This window comes from Octopus bimaculoides, chromosome 4, assembly GCF_046866305.1.
Source record: "Octopus bimaculoides isolate indiv1 chromosome 4, ASM4686630v1, whole genome shotgun sequence".
Classification (NCBI taxonomy): Eukaryota; Metazoa; Mollusca; class Cephalopoda; order Octopoda; family Octopodidae; genus Octopus; species Octopus bimaculoides.
The window spans coordinates 126,722,073-126,736,160 of NC_142931.1; the positions used below are offsets into that span (position 1 = coordinate 126,722,073).

The 14,088-nt window shown below is 36.8% G+C and overlaps 2 protein-coding genes across 4 annotated transcripts in view; one reads left to right on the top strand and one right to left on the bottom strand.

The window, feature by feature from the left end:
• Nucleotides 1-3,633, top strand: part of LOC106871551 (solute carrier organic anion transporter family member 2A1) — a 37,506-nt gene extending 33,873 nt beyond the window's left edge. For both annotated transcript variants that reach the window (XM_089351418.1, XM_089351419.1), the window contains exon 12: nt 848-3,633. In XM_089351418.1, the coding sequence (XP_089207544.1) occupies nt 848-1,098 (251 nt within the window). In that variant the 3' untranslated portion in view covers nt 1,099-3,633. The remainder of the gene's footprint in view (nt 1-847) is intronic.
• A 2,619-nt stretch (nt 3,634-6,252) lies between these two features.
• Nucleotides 6,253-14,088, bottom strand: part of LOC106871549 (chitinase-3-like protein 1) — a 108,393-nt gene continuing 100,557 nt past the window's right edge. For both annotated transcript variants that reach the window (XM_089351421.1, XM_089351420.1), the window contains exons 8-11: nt 12,195-12,380; nt 11,051-11,173; nt 7,684-8,047; nt 6,253-6,671 (exon numbers count right to left, since the gene is read on the bottom strand). In XM_089351421.1, the coding sequence (XP_089207547.1) occupies nt 6,484-6,671; nt 7,684-8,047; nt 11,051-11,173; nt 12,195-12,380 (861 nt within the window). In that variant the 3' untranslated portion in view covers nt 6,253-6,483. The remainder of the gene's footprint in view (nt 6,672-7,683; nt 8,048-11,050; nt 11,174-12,194; nt 12,381-14,088) is intronic.

The following is a 14,088-nucleotide window of genomic DNA, read 5'->3' on the forward strand; positions in this document are numbered from 1 at the left end:
TAGCCTCGGGCCGACCAAAGCCTTGTGAATAGATTTAGTAGACGGAAACTGAAAGAAACCCGTCGTATATATGTATATACATGTTTGTGTGTCTGTGTTTGTCTCCCAACATCGCTTCACAACCGATGTGTTTACGTCCCCGTAACTTGGCGGTTCGGCAAAAGAGACCGGTAGAATAAGTACTAGGCTTACAAAGAATAAGCATTAAAGCCCTTTTCGGGGCTACTTTATTTGAATTCTTACTATCGGGTAACTAATTTCATGTTATTACATAACTGACCTCATAATTTAGGTTTTCATAACTTATTGGGAATTCCTAAAAACAAGATAGTTCGGTATTCTCTGTAAATGCACAAAAACTGTTTTAAGGACTACATACTTTGTATTGTTATTGGATTAGCAAAACAATTATGAGAACGAAACCAAGGGATAAGCCCCGCTTTCCCGGGAATTATCGGCTATGTCAGCTAGTGTATGTATGTATGTGTGTGTATATATATATATATATATATATATATATATATATATATATATATACATGTTTAAGCGTGTGTATGTGTGTATGCATATATAAACCTACGAATACAGGTGTATATGTTTAAGTATACGTATGTATACGTACATATATATGCTAATTCTCTATCAGTGCTTTTGTATCTCTCTCTCTCTCTCTCTCTCTCTCTCTCTCTCTCTCTCTCTCTCTCTCTCTCTCTCTGCATGTATATATATATATATGTGTGTGTGTGTGTGTGTGTGTGTGTGTGTGTGTGTGTGTGTGTGTGTGTGTGTGTGTACTTATATACATACATACCCTATCTAATTCCATTTTTTCCGTTTTTCATTACAGGCTTTTTCCCGGGTCCGCCATTGTTTGGTCTCATTGTTGACAATACCTGCACCATCTGGAATTATCTGCCATGTAATGGAGGAAGGGGTTACTGTAAAACTTATGACATCGATAAATTTAGGATTCGCTTCTTCTCTCTTTTGGGAACCATTGACTTACTTGGCTTCTTGTCCATCTTCTTAGCAGCAATAATTTCTCATTGTTCTAGAAAGAAAGCTAAGAAATCTAAAAATCTAGCTATCCAGAACTGATATCGAATTACTTCACTTCAGTTCATCTGTAATCCGTAATGGAAAAAAAATCCCCTAAAATTCTTTAATTAGAATTATTTATTATTAATTAACTAATATAGCATTAACATTCTAACATTCCGTGTAATTGCTTAGGTGAAGAAAAAAACGTGAACAACTCTGTAATATGATCTGTTTATTGCCTAACGTAAACAATGTAACATCATTGAATCCGTTAACTAACAGGATAATCCCTTCTATTATGGATACTCCTACGCCCACCTTCTGGAAGGGGGAGTAGTCGATTACATTGATCCCAGTATTTGACTGGTACTTATTTCATCGGCCCCGAAAAGATGAAAGGCAAAGTCGACCTCGGCAGCATATGAACTCAGAACGTAAAACCTGAAGAAATGTTGCTAAACATTTCGTCCGGCGTGCAAAAGATCCTGATAGCTCGCCGCCTTATTAACTAATACAATAAAGAATACCTTACAAGGGTGGCTAATTACCATACAGAAAGGCATTTAAAGAATCTCTACGAGCCTCAGTGGGTGCGTCTATATGATCATTTGACCAACTAGAAATAGCAAGCAAATCCCACTTTACTGTCTTAAAAATATGAAGGACACATTGGTTAACCTAATCTATCTTAGATATGTGTGGATACGATATGTCTGAATATGAAGAGATGTGAGGAATATAGCTGGAGATCATTTGATTACAGATACATTGCATTTTTAAAATTCCGTATACGCAGTTCAAGCAGTATTTAATTAAGATACCCATGTCTATCATACTTAATGCATAAACTCGCTCGATAAGCTAGTTATTACAGTATTTGTCCTGAAATAACAACTCCTGAATGACCATGGGATTGCAGACTTTTAGAACCTTTTTTAAGGCGCGTACTCGCAGCCAGCCGCATGCACGGACGAAAATTAGTCATCTCTGATATAGGAAGTGAATAAAATAGTCACTAATGCTACGAACAGCTTCCTAGCGGAATTTAAGTCCAGTATTATTAATTGAGGCAGTATTTAATTAAGATGGCCACTTATGCAACATATTTAATGTATATATATATATGGTTAATAGGCCAGTCACTGCAGTATTTGCTTTGAAGGCCGAAATGCATCTGGTACTCTCGCAGGCTACTGCTGAAACAAATTTTCGTCTCGTTTTGATATTTATTGTGCTTTTAACACAGCGAGTTCATAGGAGATATTATCTTAAAAGAAATATTGTAGCAACTAGCCGATTGACAGTATGTATCGAATATGCATGATACACTGATTGCTATATACAATAACTATTTATTTTTTCAAGTAGTTTACTTGGATATAGTGGCAGTCTATATTTTTTAGGATATACTGTTATAGATCGATACACTTGACTATTCATAGTTATATGTTAGATATTCGTGACGAAAGCAGTGTTGATACTAAATAGAAATTTTTATATCCTGCTTTATGTGGATGTACTGTAAAAACGCGGTAATACTGCTATTTGCAACACCAGTGTCTGATTTGTCACTATTTTTCTATTTATCAATGGAAGCTGCGGTAGTAGTAGATATCTCCTACTGGTGAAGTACAAACGCTCAGATATCACGTGATCTAGCAGTTTTGACACCGATGCTGGACAACTTTTGTCAGCTACCGATATTTCTGTACTTTTAAGCACTAAACGTCTGTACAATATGCTCTCCAAAATTTAATACTCAGTATTACAGCATTCTTACAATACATTCATATTAAGTTGGACATAAAGATTGCTATAATTATATATATTTCTAAAGACTTGAGACAGCATGTAGGGGAGAAAAGCAGCTTTATATTATATAAGTTATCCTTTAAGTTTCGATATGTGGAGGCGCAATGGCCCAGTGGTTAGGGTAGCAGACTCGCGGTCATAGGATCGCGGTTTCGATTCCCAGACCGGGCGTTGTGAGTGTTTATTGAGCGAAAACACCTAAAGTTCCACGAGGCTCCGGCAGGGGATGGTGGTGAACCCTGCTGTACTCTTTCACCACAACTTTCTCTCACCTTTTCTTCCTGATTCTGTTGTGCCTGTAATTCAGAGGGTCAGCCTTGTCATACTCTGTGTCACGCTGAATATCCCCGAGAACTACTTTTAGGGTACACGCGTGTGTGGAGTGCTCAGCCACTTGCACGTTAATTTCACGAGCAGGCTGTTCCGTTGATCGGATCAACTGGAACCCTCGACGTCGTAAGCGACGGAGTGCCAACAACTTTCGATATAGTTTAACCTCCCAATTAATCATTTTCTGGCTAACTACTCTGAACCCTTGTTACCTCTCGGTTATTTCTTCTATATTGTATTTTGAACTGATTCGTCATCGACGTGACGAAGTTTTTTGATCTCACATCAAACTACAATTCTTCAAGCTGTTCATATAATTTGTTTTACTTAAATTATCGTGACGGTGAAAAAAATCATCAAAATAAACTTTTGAATCCAGTGAGTTACAATTACAGAATTATCTGTAAAATCGTCAACATTTTATCGAGATAAATTTGTATATATATGTTATGTAGATTTCTCAAGATTTTATTAATTTAGTGTGTGTTCCAAAACATATGTATGCCTGCTTCTTGAAATCGTGTTATACTGCTTTGAAATAATCAAAATTTGAAAATAAGATTAGACACTTTTCTTTGTAGGGTCAAGACGTAATTTATTATATATATATATATATATATATATATATATATATATATATATATATATATATATATATATATATATATATATATATATATATATCTTCTCTCTTTATCTTTTTTGCCCCTTGTGGATCATAGGGCCTCAGCAGTTATTTTCCACTTTTTGCGGTCATTGGCGTGTTTCTTGGCTGATTCCAAATGTCAGGCCGGTGGTCCTGAGCTCGTTCAAAATGCTCCGCTTCCATGCCTGCTTCGGGCGTCCTCGCTTCCTTATCCCCTGCTGGTTCCAGTCAAGTGCTTGTCGTGTCACATTTGAGGATTCTTTCTGCAGTGTGAGTCCGATCCATCTCCATTTCTTTCGTCTAAAATAGTCACTAATGCTACGAACAACTTCACAGCGGAATAAAAGTCCAGTATATTTAAATGACTGAGACAAGTATAGGCGTAGGAGTGGCTGTGTGGACGTAGCTTGCTTACGAACCACATGGTTTCGGGTTCAGTCCCACTGCGTGGCACGTTGGGCAAGTGTCTTCTACTATAGCCTCGCGCCGACCAACGCCTTATGAGTGGATTTGATAGACTACTTGCTTCCCAAAGAAAAGAAAAAACTAAAAGAGGAGATGTAGTGAAAATGACACGCTCATTCCCACGTGACAAAGTGGTATGAACCAGCCACAATAAAGTCAGACAGTTAGTCGTTGCAGCAGATCAACAGTAGTAGAGTCGTTGTACGAGTTCTCAGTTGGAGTCAGTGTCAGTTACGTTATATATACGGGTTTGAGTTACCGTCAGGGTAGACGTTAGAAATACGTTGTCTTGCGGAGCAATCAGCGATAGCACGATAGACGAGTCAAAGATAATAAGACGCGGTATACCGCCACAACATAATAGTGGCGACAAGGATATTACAGTGCCAACGACAACATACAAGTGAACGTGGATCCACATTATAACACATACATAGATACACAAGCACCATAGACATAGAGCCAGATGAAGATGTTTAATTATTATATCGCATTAATTACTTGATTATATGTTTAATAATTTGTGCCAAACATTGAAATTATATACACATCTTAATGATGAAAATATGCGAAATTTTGGACGTAAGTAGTTTGAGAAATTTTCCGGAGATAGGCAATATAAGATAACTTTCGCAGATGAATATTTACAAGTCCACTGCAGAAAGCGGTCTAATATGTTTGAATAAAACCTTTAAAACGTTAAAATGTTGTTCATAAAAAACAGATGAATTGATGTTAGAGACATATTCGGTTCGGGCTCCTCGTTTCGGTTTGAGGATGGCCTACCTGAGTGTGCCTCGCTCTTCACTGAGGGGCGGCTATGTTTGAAGAGGTTGTATCACTCCTTGATCTGAGTTTTGGCCATTGCATCATCGCCAAAGGCCTGCTGAATCTTCTGGATGGTTTGAGCTTGAGTTTCACCAAGCATTTGGCAAATCTTGATGTGTTCGGTGAAAACGAAAATCCGACAAGCGCCTACTACACATCTATATTCTAGGCGTAACAGCTGGGAACTGGTGTGGCCTACCACCTCGACTATGTTCGCGTATGCGCAGGAAGGGTGGCGTCACCTTCCACCCGAAGGATTTTGCCCACGCGGCATTAGTTTTGGTGGGGGGAAAAATGCAGTCAGATACTTTTTAAATGCACCTTGTAATGCTTGAGTTATGAAAACCCTCTCCACCTCAAGAGGATGTATTATAATTACCAAATGACAGTTAAAACTAGATCTAGATGAAAAAGGGAGATAATCTCAAGAATCAGGAACTTTCCAAAGTTAAAGGACAGTTGTGTTGTCTGGAGCTAAAAGTATAGTCATGGACACATGTTTCTGCCTCAATACGCATCATCAGCACGATAATTGCCCAACCTTATCTCCAGTAGCCAAAGAATCTAGACATACGAAAAATGGGTAGAACACAGTTATGGCCAATGTAATTTTCATAATTTAAACGAAAATGAGCTAAGAGAAATAACTCTAAGTGGCCAGTGACATATATTTCAGCAACGCAGACGAATACAGGGGTAACAAATACAATACAACATAATTCTTGATTTATTAAAACCATCTCCACCTCTGGTGTGTAGACGCCTTGTCTACAGGATATAATGATGGTCAATTCTCGTGCTGATGGCGCCTGTTTAGGCAGAAACATATGTCAAAGACAAAGCTCTTATTTCAAAAGAATAAGCCCGCCATTTTCTTTAATGGCATGTCTACATCATCACTCGATCTGCTTGGAATCACTGGCAAATTTCCCTCAAATCACACTGTTGACTTTAAAATATCACATGTTGATTTATACAAGCCTTAGGTCCCTGTGTATAGAAAAAGATAGGGCCAAAGGCGAATATCATTGATTATCGGTTCCCTTGATCAGATTTAACCTAGAGTTAAACAATAAGGGCGAATATAATAAAAAGCTGAGAAAATGTAAGAAAATGAAGATCAACCCATCTTTTAATTAGGGATTGCATTTACTCATTTGCATTTTACAAGATAATAATGTCACATCGTTTTAATATATTAACATTAAGTAACCATTATTATAATTAATTTTCGCGTTTTAACTATTATTATTATTATTATTATTATTATTATTAGCCATTATAAATGTTTAACCAGTTGATATGCTTTCTCTGTATACTAATATGCAGGCGACCATTTCCTGTATTGGCTTCGACCGCTTTCAACATATAACATTCGTACGATGGTTGCAGATTCCTAAGTCACGGTCAAACAACGTTCCTTCTGGGCATTTCATTTTCACTGAATAATACGAATGTCCTCCACCATAGATGCAATGGACGAAATGTTCACAAGATGTTGGATCAAGGTAAATACCCTCGCCTAATTTAGAACAGTCGACACTTCCAGCTGAAAAAACAAATATTGTTAGAAGATTTTATATTTATATATATATATATATATATATATATATATATATATAAGTGTAGGTGGCATACGAGTGGGTATATATTTATAAAAAAGAGGTTTGAAAACACCAATATATAAAAAATCAATTTTAATTTATAATTTTGTCAGAGATATTTAACATGTTTCGGTTCTTGAAAAAACGAACCTTATCAAAAATACATATTTAAAAAAATGTAATTAAAATAAAAGTTCATAATTGTTCCTTACTGGTGTCAACATAGTCCACGTGGGAGGGTTTTTTTGTATGGGTACATAATGGGTGTCTAGTGCATTGACTTGAATCGTTGCTTGTAGTAGTAGTAGTGACCGTGTTGGTAATGGTAAATGTATATATATATATATATATATATATATATATATATATATGTATGTTTTTATAGATACACACACATACATACATACCTGTGTGTATGTATATAAATACACACACACACACATGATCACATCGAACAGGGAGCATGAGCGTTCAACAACGCATTAGTATTCTCATCCAAAATGGAGACAAGTACCAACACTTCTTATGCGACGCGCTTGTACAATTGTGAAGATCTGTCACATGAAACCATTGGTTGCTTTGCTAGCACACAAATAAAGAATATGCGTGTATATATGTATGCATGCATGCTTGCATATATGTATGTATGTATGTATGTATTATGTATGTATGTGTGCGTGTATGTATGTATGTATGTATGTATGTATGTATGTATGTATGTATGTATGTATGTATGTATCTATGTATGTATTATGCATGTATGTATGTATGTATGTATGTATGTATGTATGCAGTTGAAGCTATGAACCATTGATGAAATTTTTGACAATTTTTAGTGCCGAGTGCAAGTGTCAGCAATACTAACACGTACCTGATTTAATCTTCCCACAGACAAGTGACTGTGTTGCTATAACACAAATAAATATGAATATCACTTCATATGAAATCAATACTTACCTGCTGATGGCTGCTTCGTAGGCTTGATCACCAGTTTGTTTCGTGTTGCATATTTAAGTTTTTTCGTTTGTTTAAACCATGTTGGTCTTGGCTTCCATGTCGGTTTCTCTTTCCAAGCAGGCTTCGGTTTAACAGTTATTCTTGGTCGATTTGAACTTCTGTGTCTGCCTGTAACATGTATTCTTCCAATGCTTGACTTCTGTCCCCATGAAATCTCTACCCTGCTCGGACCGTAGGGTTGCAGCACATTTCGTATTGTATTCATCAATGGAGACTTACCCTCGTTGCAAGACCCACTGAAATCGTCCATTTCCAAAGACCATACGAATGCACCAGCAAAATTATTCTTTACAATATTACGTGCCTATAAAAATATATTTAAAATAATATAAATATTGAATGTTGTAATGTTCCGGATTCAGTTCCACTGCGTGGCTAATTGGAGAAATGTCTTTTACGATGGGACCGACCCGACCAAAGAGTGGATTTAGTGCATGAAAACTATAAGAATCCTGTCGCATATGTGTGTATGTGTTTGTGTGTGTGCATCTATATGTGTGTCTTTATGTTTGTGTTTGCCTCCATATTCGCCAAACCTTGCGCCTTCAGATAGGTTATATATATATATATATATATATATATATATATATATATATGTGTGTGTGTCTGTGTGTGTGTGTGTGTGTGTGTGTGTGTGTGTGTGTGTGGAGGCGCGTGGCTTAGTGGTTAGGGTATCGGCATCATGATCGTAAGATTGTGGTTTCGATTCCTGGAACGGGTGACACGTTGTGTTCTTGAGCAAAACACTTCATTTCGCGTTGCTCCAGTCCACTCAGCTGGCAAAAATGAGTAACGCTGCGATGGACTGGCGTCCCGTCCAGGTGGGTAATACATACGCCATAGAAACCGGAGAACCGGGCCCATGAGCCTGGCTAGGCTTTAAAAGGGCGCATTTATTTATTTTATATATATATATATATATATAAAAATATATAAATATAAGAGGAATGTTAATATGCATTACGAAGGAAACATCATAAGCAATTCAAAATTATTTACGAATATATCAATGGCTAGAACATGAAATCAAAATATGTTTTTATTAAAAAAAGTGTGTATGATTGCGAATAAATGACAATTATAACGGAGAGTGTTACAAAAACCCTTATATGTCTAGAAATAGCAGTCAAAACCACTATAAAGCCACTATAACCACTCATATTGTATCTCTTCACAATAAAGCAGCCAGCGGGCGTTATGACATAAAATTCAAAACTTAAATAAAAGGTTAGTCTTCTATTGCAATTTCGAAGTTAGGAACCAAAACGGTTCCACTCTTCTCTTCAGGAGAACATTCCTGTAGATACAAATTAACACAGAATTTGAATGTGTAGATAGGGGTTGACACATTCTTGCTGGTTGGGACACATGTTAATCCCCAAGGTGTGCTTTTTTGTTTTTTGTTAGTTTGCATTTAGAGGAATGTTTTGATTCTTAACTTCGAAGTTGCAATAGAGAACTAACCTTTTATTTAAGTTTTGAATGTATGTCATGTCACCCGCCGACAGCTTTATTGTGAAGAGATACAATATGAGTGGTTATAGTGGCTTTATAGCGGTTTTGACAGCCATTTCTAGACATGTAAGCGTTCTCTCCGTTTCATATATATATATATATATATATATATATATATATATATATATATATATATATATGTATGTATGTATGTATGCATGTATGCATTTATGTATCTATGTATCTATGCTTGTATATATATCATATAATCACACAAGAGATTCTATTGTATTTGTATTATTTGTTTTTGTATGCTAAAGCAGTAATGATCACAGGTAGAAGACATTTTGTCACAGCTGTTTTGGCACCTCCGTTTGGTACAGCCATTTTGGCACAGCCGTTTTGGCACAGTCGTTTTGGCACAGTCGTTTTGGAACCGCCTCTTTGGCGTCACTAATTCGACGCTGACTTATTTGACATCAGATCTTATTTGACATCAGTTTGAATGTTTCTCTCAATTTAACGTGTCTATCGTTCTCTCTCTTCCTATGTCTTTCACTTTCTCTTACACTTTCTCTCCCTCTCTCCTTCCCCTCACTCTCCTTCTCTCTCTCTCTCTCTCTCTCTCTCTCTCTCTCTCTCTCTCTCTCTGTTTGCTTCCAGCGTTAAAACACACTGTCACTAAAACAACTTGAACGTCCAAATCGTTAACGTCCAAGCAGCTGCATCCAATCGTCTCATCCTGAATGCTTATAGCGTTAATTTGTATACATTATAAATAAACACTATCTCTAAAGTCCGATATTCTCTAGTTTGGCAGATTCGTGTTATGTATGAAGTTATAAATCTTTGGATCCCATGTGTTATAAATCTATCCGCTCGATCAGGGCTACCCTAGGGCTGCAAACAACAACATTCATTAAAAAAAAACCTCTGAAAGATCCCAACATTTACGTGAGAATCTCGTAAATTAGTCGTGGGACCAAATATCTGATGTACATCAGCTAATCTCGTCTGTAACCCTTAAAATTGGAACCTCATTTAAGTGTAGCATGTTTGTTTAAGGAACGGCGAGTTCAGTGCACTTTATTTGTTTTAACTCGTTTAAACATGAACTCGAGGGATGTTACAGTTTAAATACACTGAATGTTTGCTGTGGAAAGTAAACTGGTCTCTACGAAAGCATACAGATGCACACTCATACTTCCAGACCGCTAATCAGATCGAATCCCTTATAGGTCTTTCATTCAAACCGGTGTACTTCTTCAACAATTTGATATACTGATAGGAGAAAGAGTATACACGATGGCGGTCAATATTTGATTTGTTTTGTTTTTTTTTTTTCGGCTTCAGCTCGAGAAATAGAAGACATTCTTCTTAGTCTTCCTTTAATTCATAAACTATTATTGACTATATCGTCAAATATGATGCCTTGACATCCATGCACACAGCTAGGTATGGCTGTGAGGTTCGGGAATTCGCGTTGCAACCACACAGTTTCGGGTTCAGTCCCACTTCATGGTATCTTAGGCAAGTGTCTTCTACTAAAACCCGGGACCGACGAATACCTTGTGAGTGAATTTGGTAGACGGGAGCCGTGTGAAAGTCCACCGTATGTGTGTGTGTGTAGTGTGTTAGTGTGTGTGTGTGTGTGTGTGTGTGTGTGTGCTTGGAACCGCTCGAATACTCCAGATGGTGCTCGAAAAATAAGGGGTGTTACCTCAGTTCACTGGTAGTGAACAGCTGGCATCGCAGTACATCTCCAGCGTTAGAAGCTGTGCAAAGGCAATAATAATAATAATAATAATAATAATAATAACAACAACAACAACTACAACACCAGCAACTTTACCTTGATTCTTACACTAGCAGCATTTTCGTAACCCACCCACTGGTCTCCACCGTAGGCATATGGTACCTCCTGGTCATCAATCCACAGACTCTTCCAGCCTCGTTCGCGGATATTTTCACAGACCTGAGAACAAGAATATTAACAGAAATTATTTATCAACTTAATAGTATCGCTGTAGTTACCATACTTATTATTATCATTATTTTCAATTTATAAAATTTACCGTTCCGAACGATGAGTTTTCTGTTTGTTTAATGATGTCTTATAATATTTATGTTCGTGTACTTGAGCCGACATTGTACTTTTGAACCTTTGTTTCACCCGGAACTTCAGAGCTCTTATCCAAAAACTCACGGCTCCTTAAAGGAAACACATATTAATACGTACGTCATTCATACCAATTTTTAGTAACGGAAGAAATCTTGATCTGAATTCCTTGTTGCAATTAATTTGTAGATTAATGTTATATTCACTCATTATGTTTCTTATAATACTTTCCTTCTATAAAAGGAGGCGCAATGGCCCAGTGGTTAGGGCAGCGGACTCGCGGTCATAGGATCGCGGTTTCGATTCCCAGACCGGGCGTTGTGAGTGTTTATTGAGCAAAAACACCTAAAGCTCCACGAGGCTCCGACAGGGGATGGTGGCGAACCCTGCTGTACTCTTTCTCTCACTCTTACTTCCTGTTTCTGTTGTGCCTGTAATTCAAAGGGTCAACCTTGTCACACTGTGTCACGTTGATTATCCCCGAGAACTACGTTAAGGGTACACGTGTCTGTGGAGTGCTCAGCCACTTGCACGTTAATTTCACGAGCAGGCTGTTCTGTTGATCGGATCAACTAGAACCCTCTACGTCGTAAGCGACGGAGTGCCAACAACAACAATCATACCAATTTTTAGTAACGGAAGAAAACCTGATCTGAATTTCGTATTTTAATTAATTTGTTGATTGTTATATGCACTCATTATGTTTCTTATAATACTTTCTTCTATAAATGGTAGAAACTTAATTCGTTAGTAACTTATAATATCGGATTTATTCTACCATTTCTGATCTTGTTAGTTCACCCAAAGATGTGTGTCTGGCCGTAGTTCTATGACTGAAACCAGCAAAAGATTTTTAAAAAGGATAAATTTTTTATACCTCGTAGTAAGAGAGAATTCCTTTTTCGCTGCTGTATCTTCCCATACGACCTCCTCCCTCAACGGGTGCAAACAGTCCGTGTATCGACGGGTTAGCTAATGTGAAACTCATTCCATAAGTAGGAATGCCAACAATAAGTTTGGATTTCGGAATTCCGACATCAAGCCAGTACCGGATTGACCAATCCTAAAAAATTAAATAGAAAAATAATATTTACGTTTATGAATTTGTGTTGCAAATATATACACATAAGCACACATGCGAAACACATAGACATGCATGCACACACACACACACACACATAAATACAGACGGAAAAGCATGTGCATATAAAGATACACATCTCAGAATAGAATTGACTCAGCGGAACATGAGCACACACGAAGGCGGAAAGTGTCGCTGATGAGGTCACAGATGTGTGACGAAAAATTTCCGGAGAAAGGGCATGAGTTAAAATAGGAACAGTAATAAACGAATGAAGAACGAATATATAGTGCGTGTGTTTATTTGACAAAAACAAATGACCGTCCCGAAATACAACAAAAGAACATTATTTTTCATTTAGCTGGCCGAAACGTTAGTACGCCGGGCGAAATGCTTAGCGGTATTTCGTCTGTCTTTACGTTCTTAGTTCAAATTCCGCGGAGGTCGACTTTGCCTTTCATCTTTTTTGGGTTGATAAATTAAGTACCAGTTGCGTACAGGGATCGATCTAATCGACTTACCCCCTCCCCAAAAATTTCGGGCTTTGTACCTAGAATATAAAAAAATATTATTTTTCATTAATAGAAGGCAGGTTAGTCAGGAAATAATGCTTTTTTTTTATTTGGATTACCTTTGTGGCACACCTTTGTGTATACCATGAGTAAGTTAAAAAGTAATTCAAATAAAAACTGCATAAATTTCTGATTCACCCTCATATTATTATTTTTGGCATAATTTTGGGAGGAGAGGGTTAGTAGATACCATCTACCCCTCAGTACTTGACTGGTGATTTATTTTATCAATCTTATTGGGATTTGTGCACAGAACATGAAGAGCTCGAACAAATACCACAAAGCTCTTTTTTGCCGACGTTCAAGCGATTCAGCCAGAGAGCTACCTTATTAATAATAATTATAATAACACCACTTAATGACTTTATGTACTCTTCCAAATTTTTGTCTCTGTATGTACTTCTAAAATAATGACTTGTTTTAATTGTTTTTATTGAACTCTTCTGTGTACATTGTATAATTCATTGTCTAATTTCCATAAGAAAAGAATAGATAGATAGATAGATAGATAGATAGATAGATAGATAGATAGATAGATAGATAGATAGATAAATAGATAGATAGATACACATATATATACATATATATATACACATACATATATATATATATATATATATATATATATATATATATATATATATATATATATGGGAGAATTCACGAAAAAACAACAGACGAAGACAGGTGGTGTAAACAACAAATGGATGTATTAGTATAACGCTCGGGAATAGAGAAAGTCTTTAACGTTTCGAACCTACGCTCTTCAACAGAAAGGAACACAGAAAGAAACAAGGAGAGAAAAAAAGATATATGTGTATTGGTCAGCGATCTATCATTGGCCACACACGAACTTCTGGACTCTCTACCTTTTTTCATTCTGGACTATTTATTCTGGACTTTTTATTCTGAACTTTACACTCTCCGGCTGCACCTCTCCTGCCTACGGATTACGCTGTACCTATCTACTATATATATAGCTTACTTGTTCAACCACACATTCATTATGAAGAGTATTTAAATGTTTCACGCTTTTGTGCATCTGTAAATAAATTATGCATAAAATCACCCTCAATGAGTCAGCAAAATTAAAAGATATCATCGTCATCGTCATTATC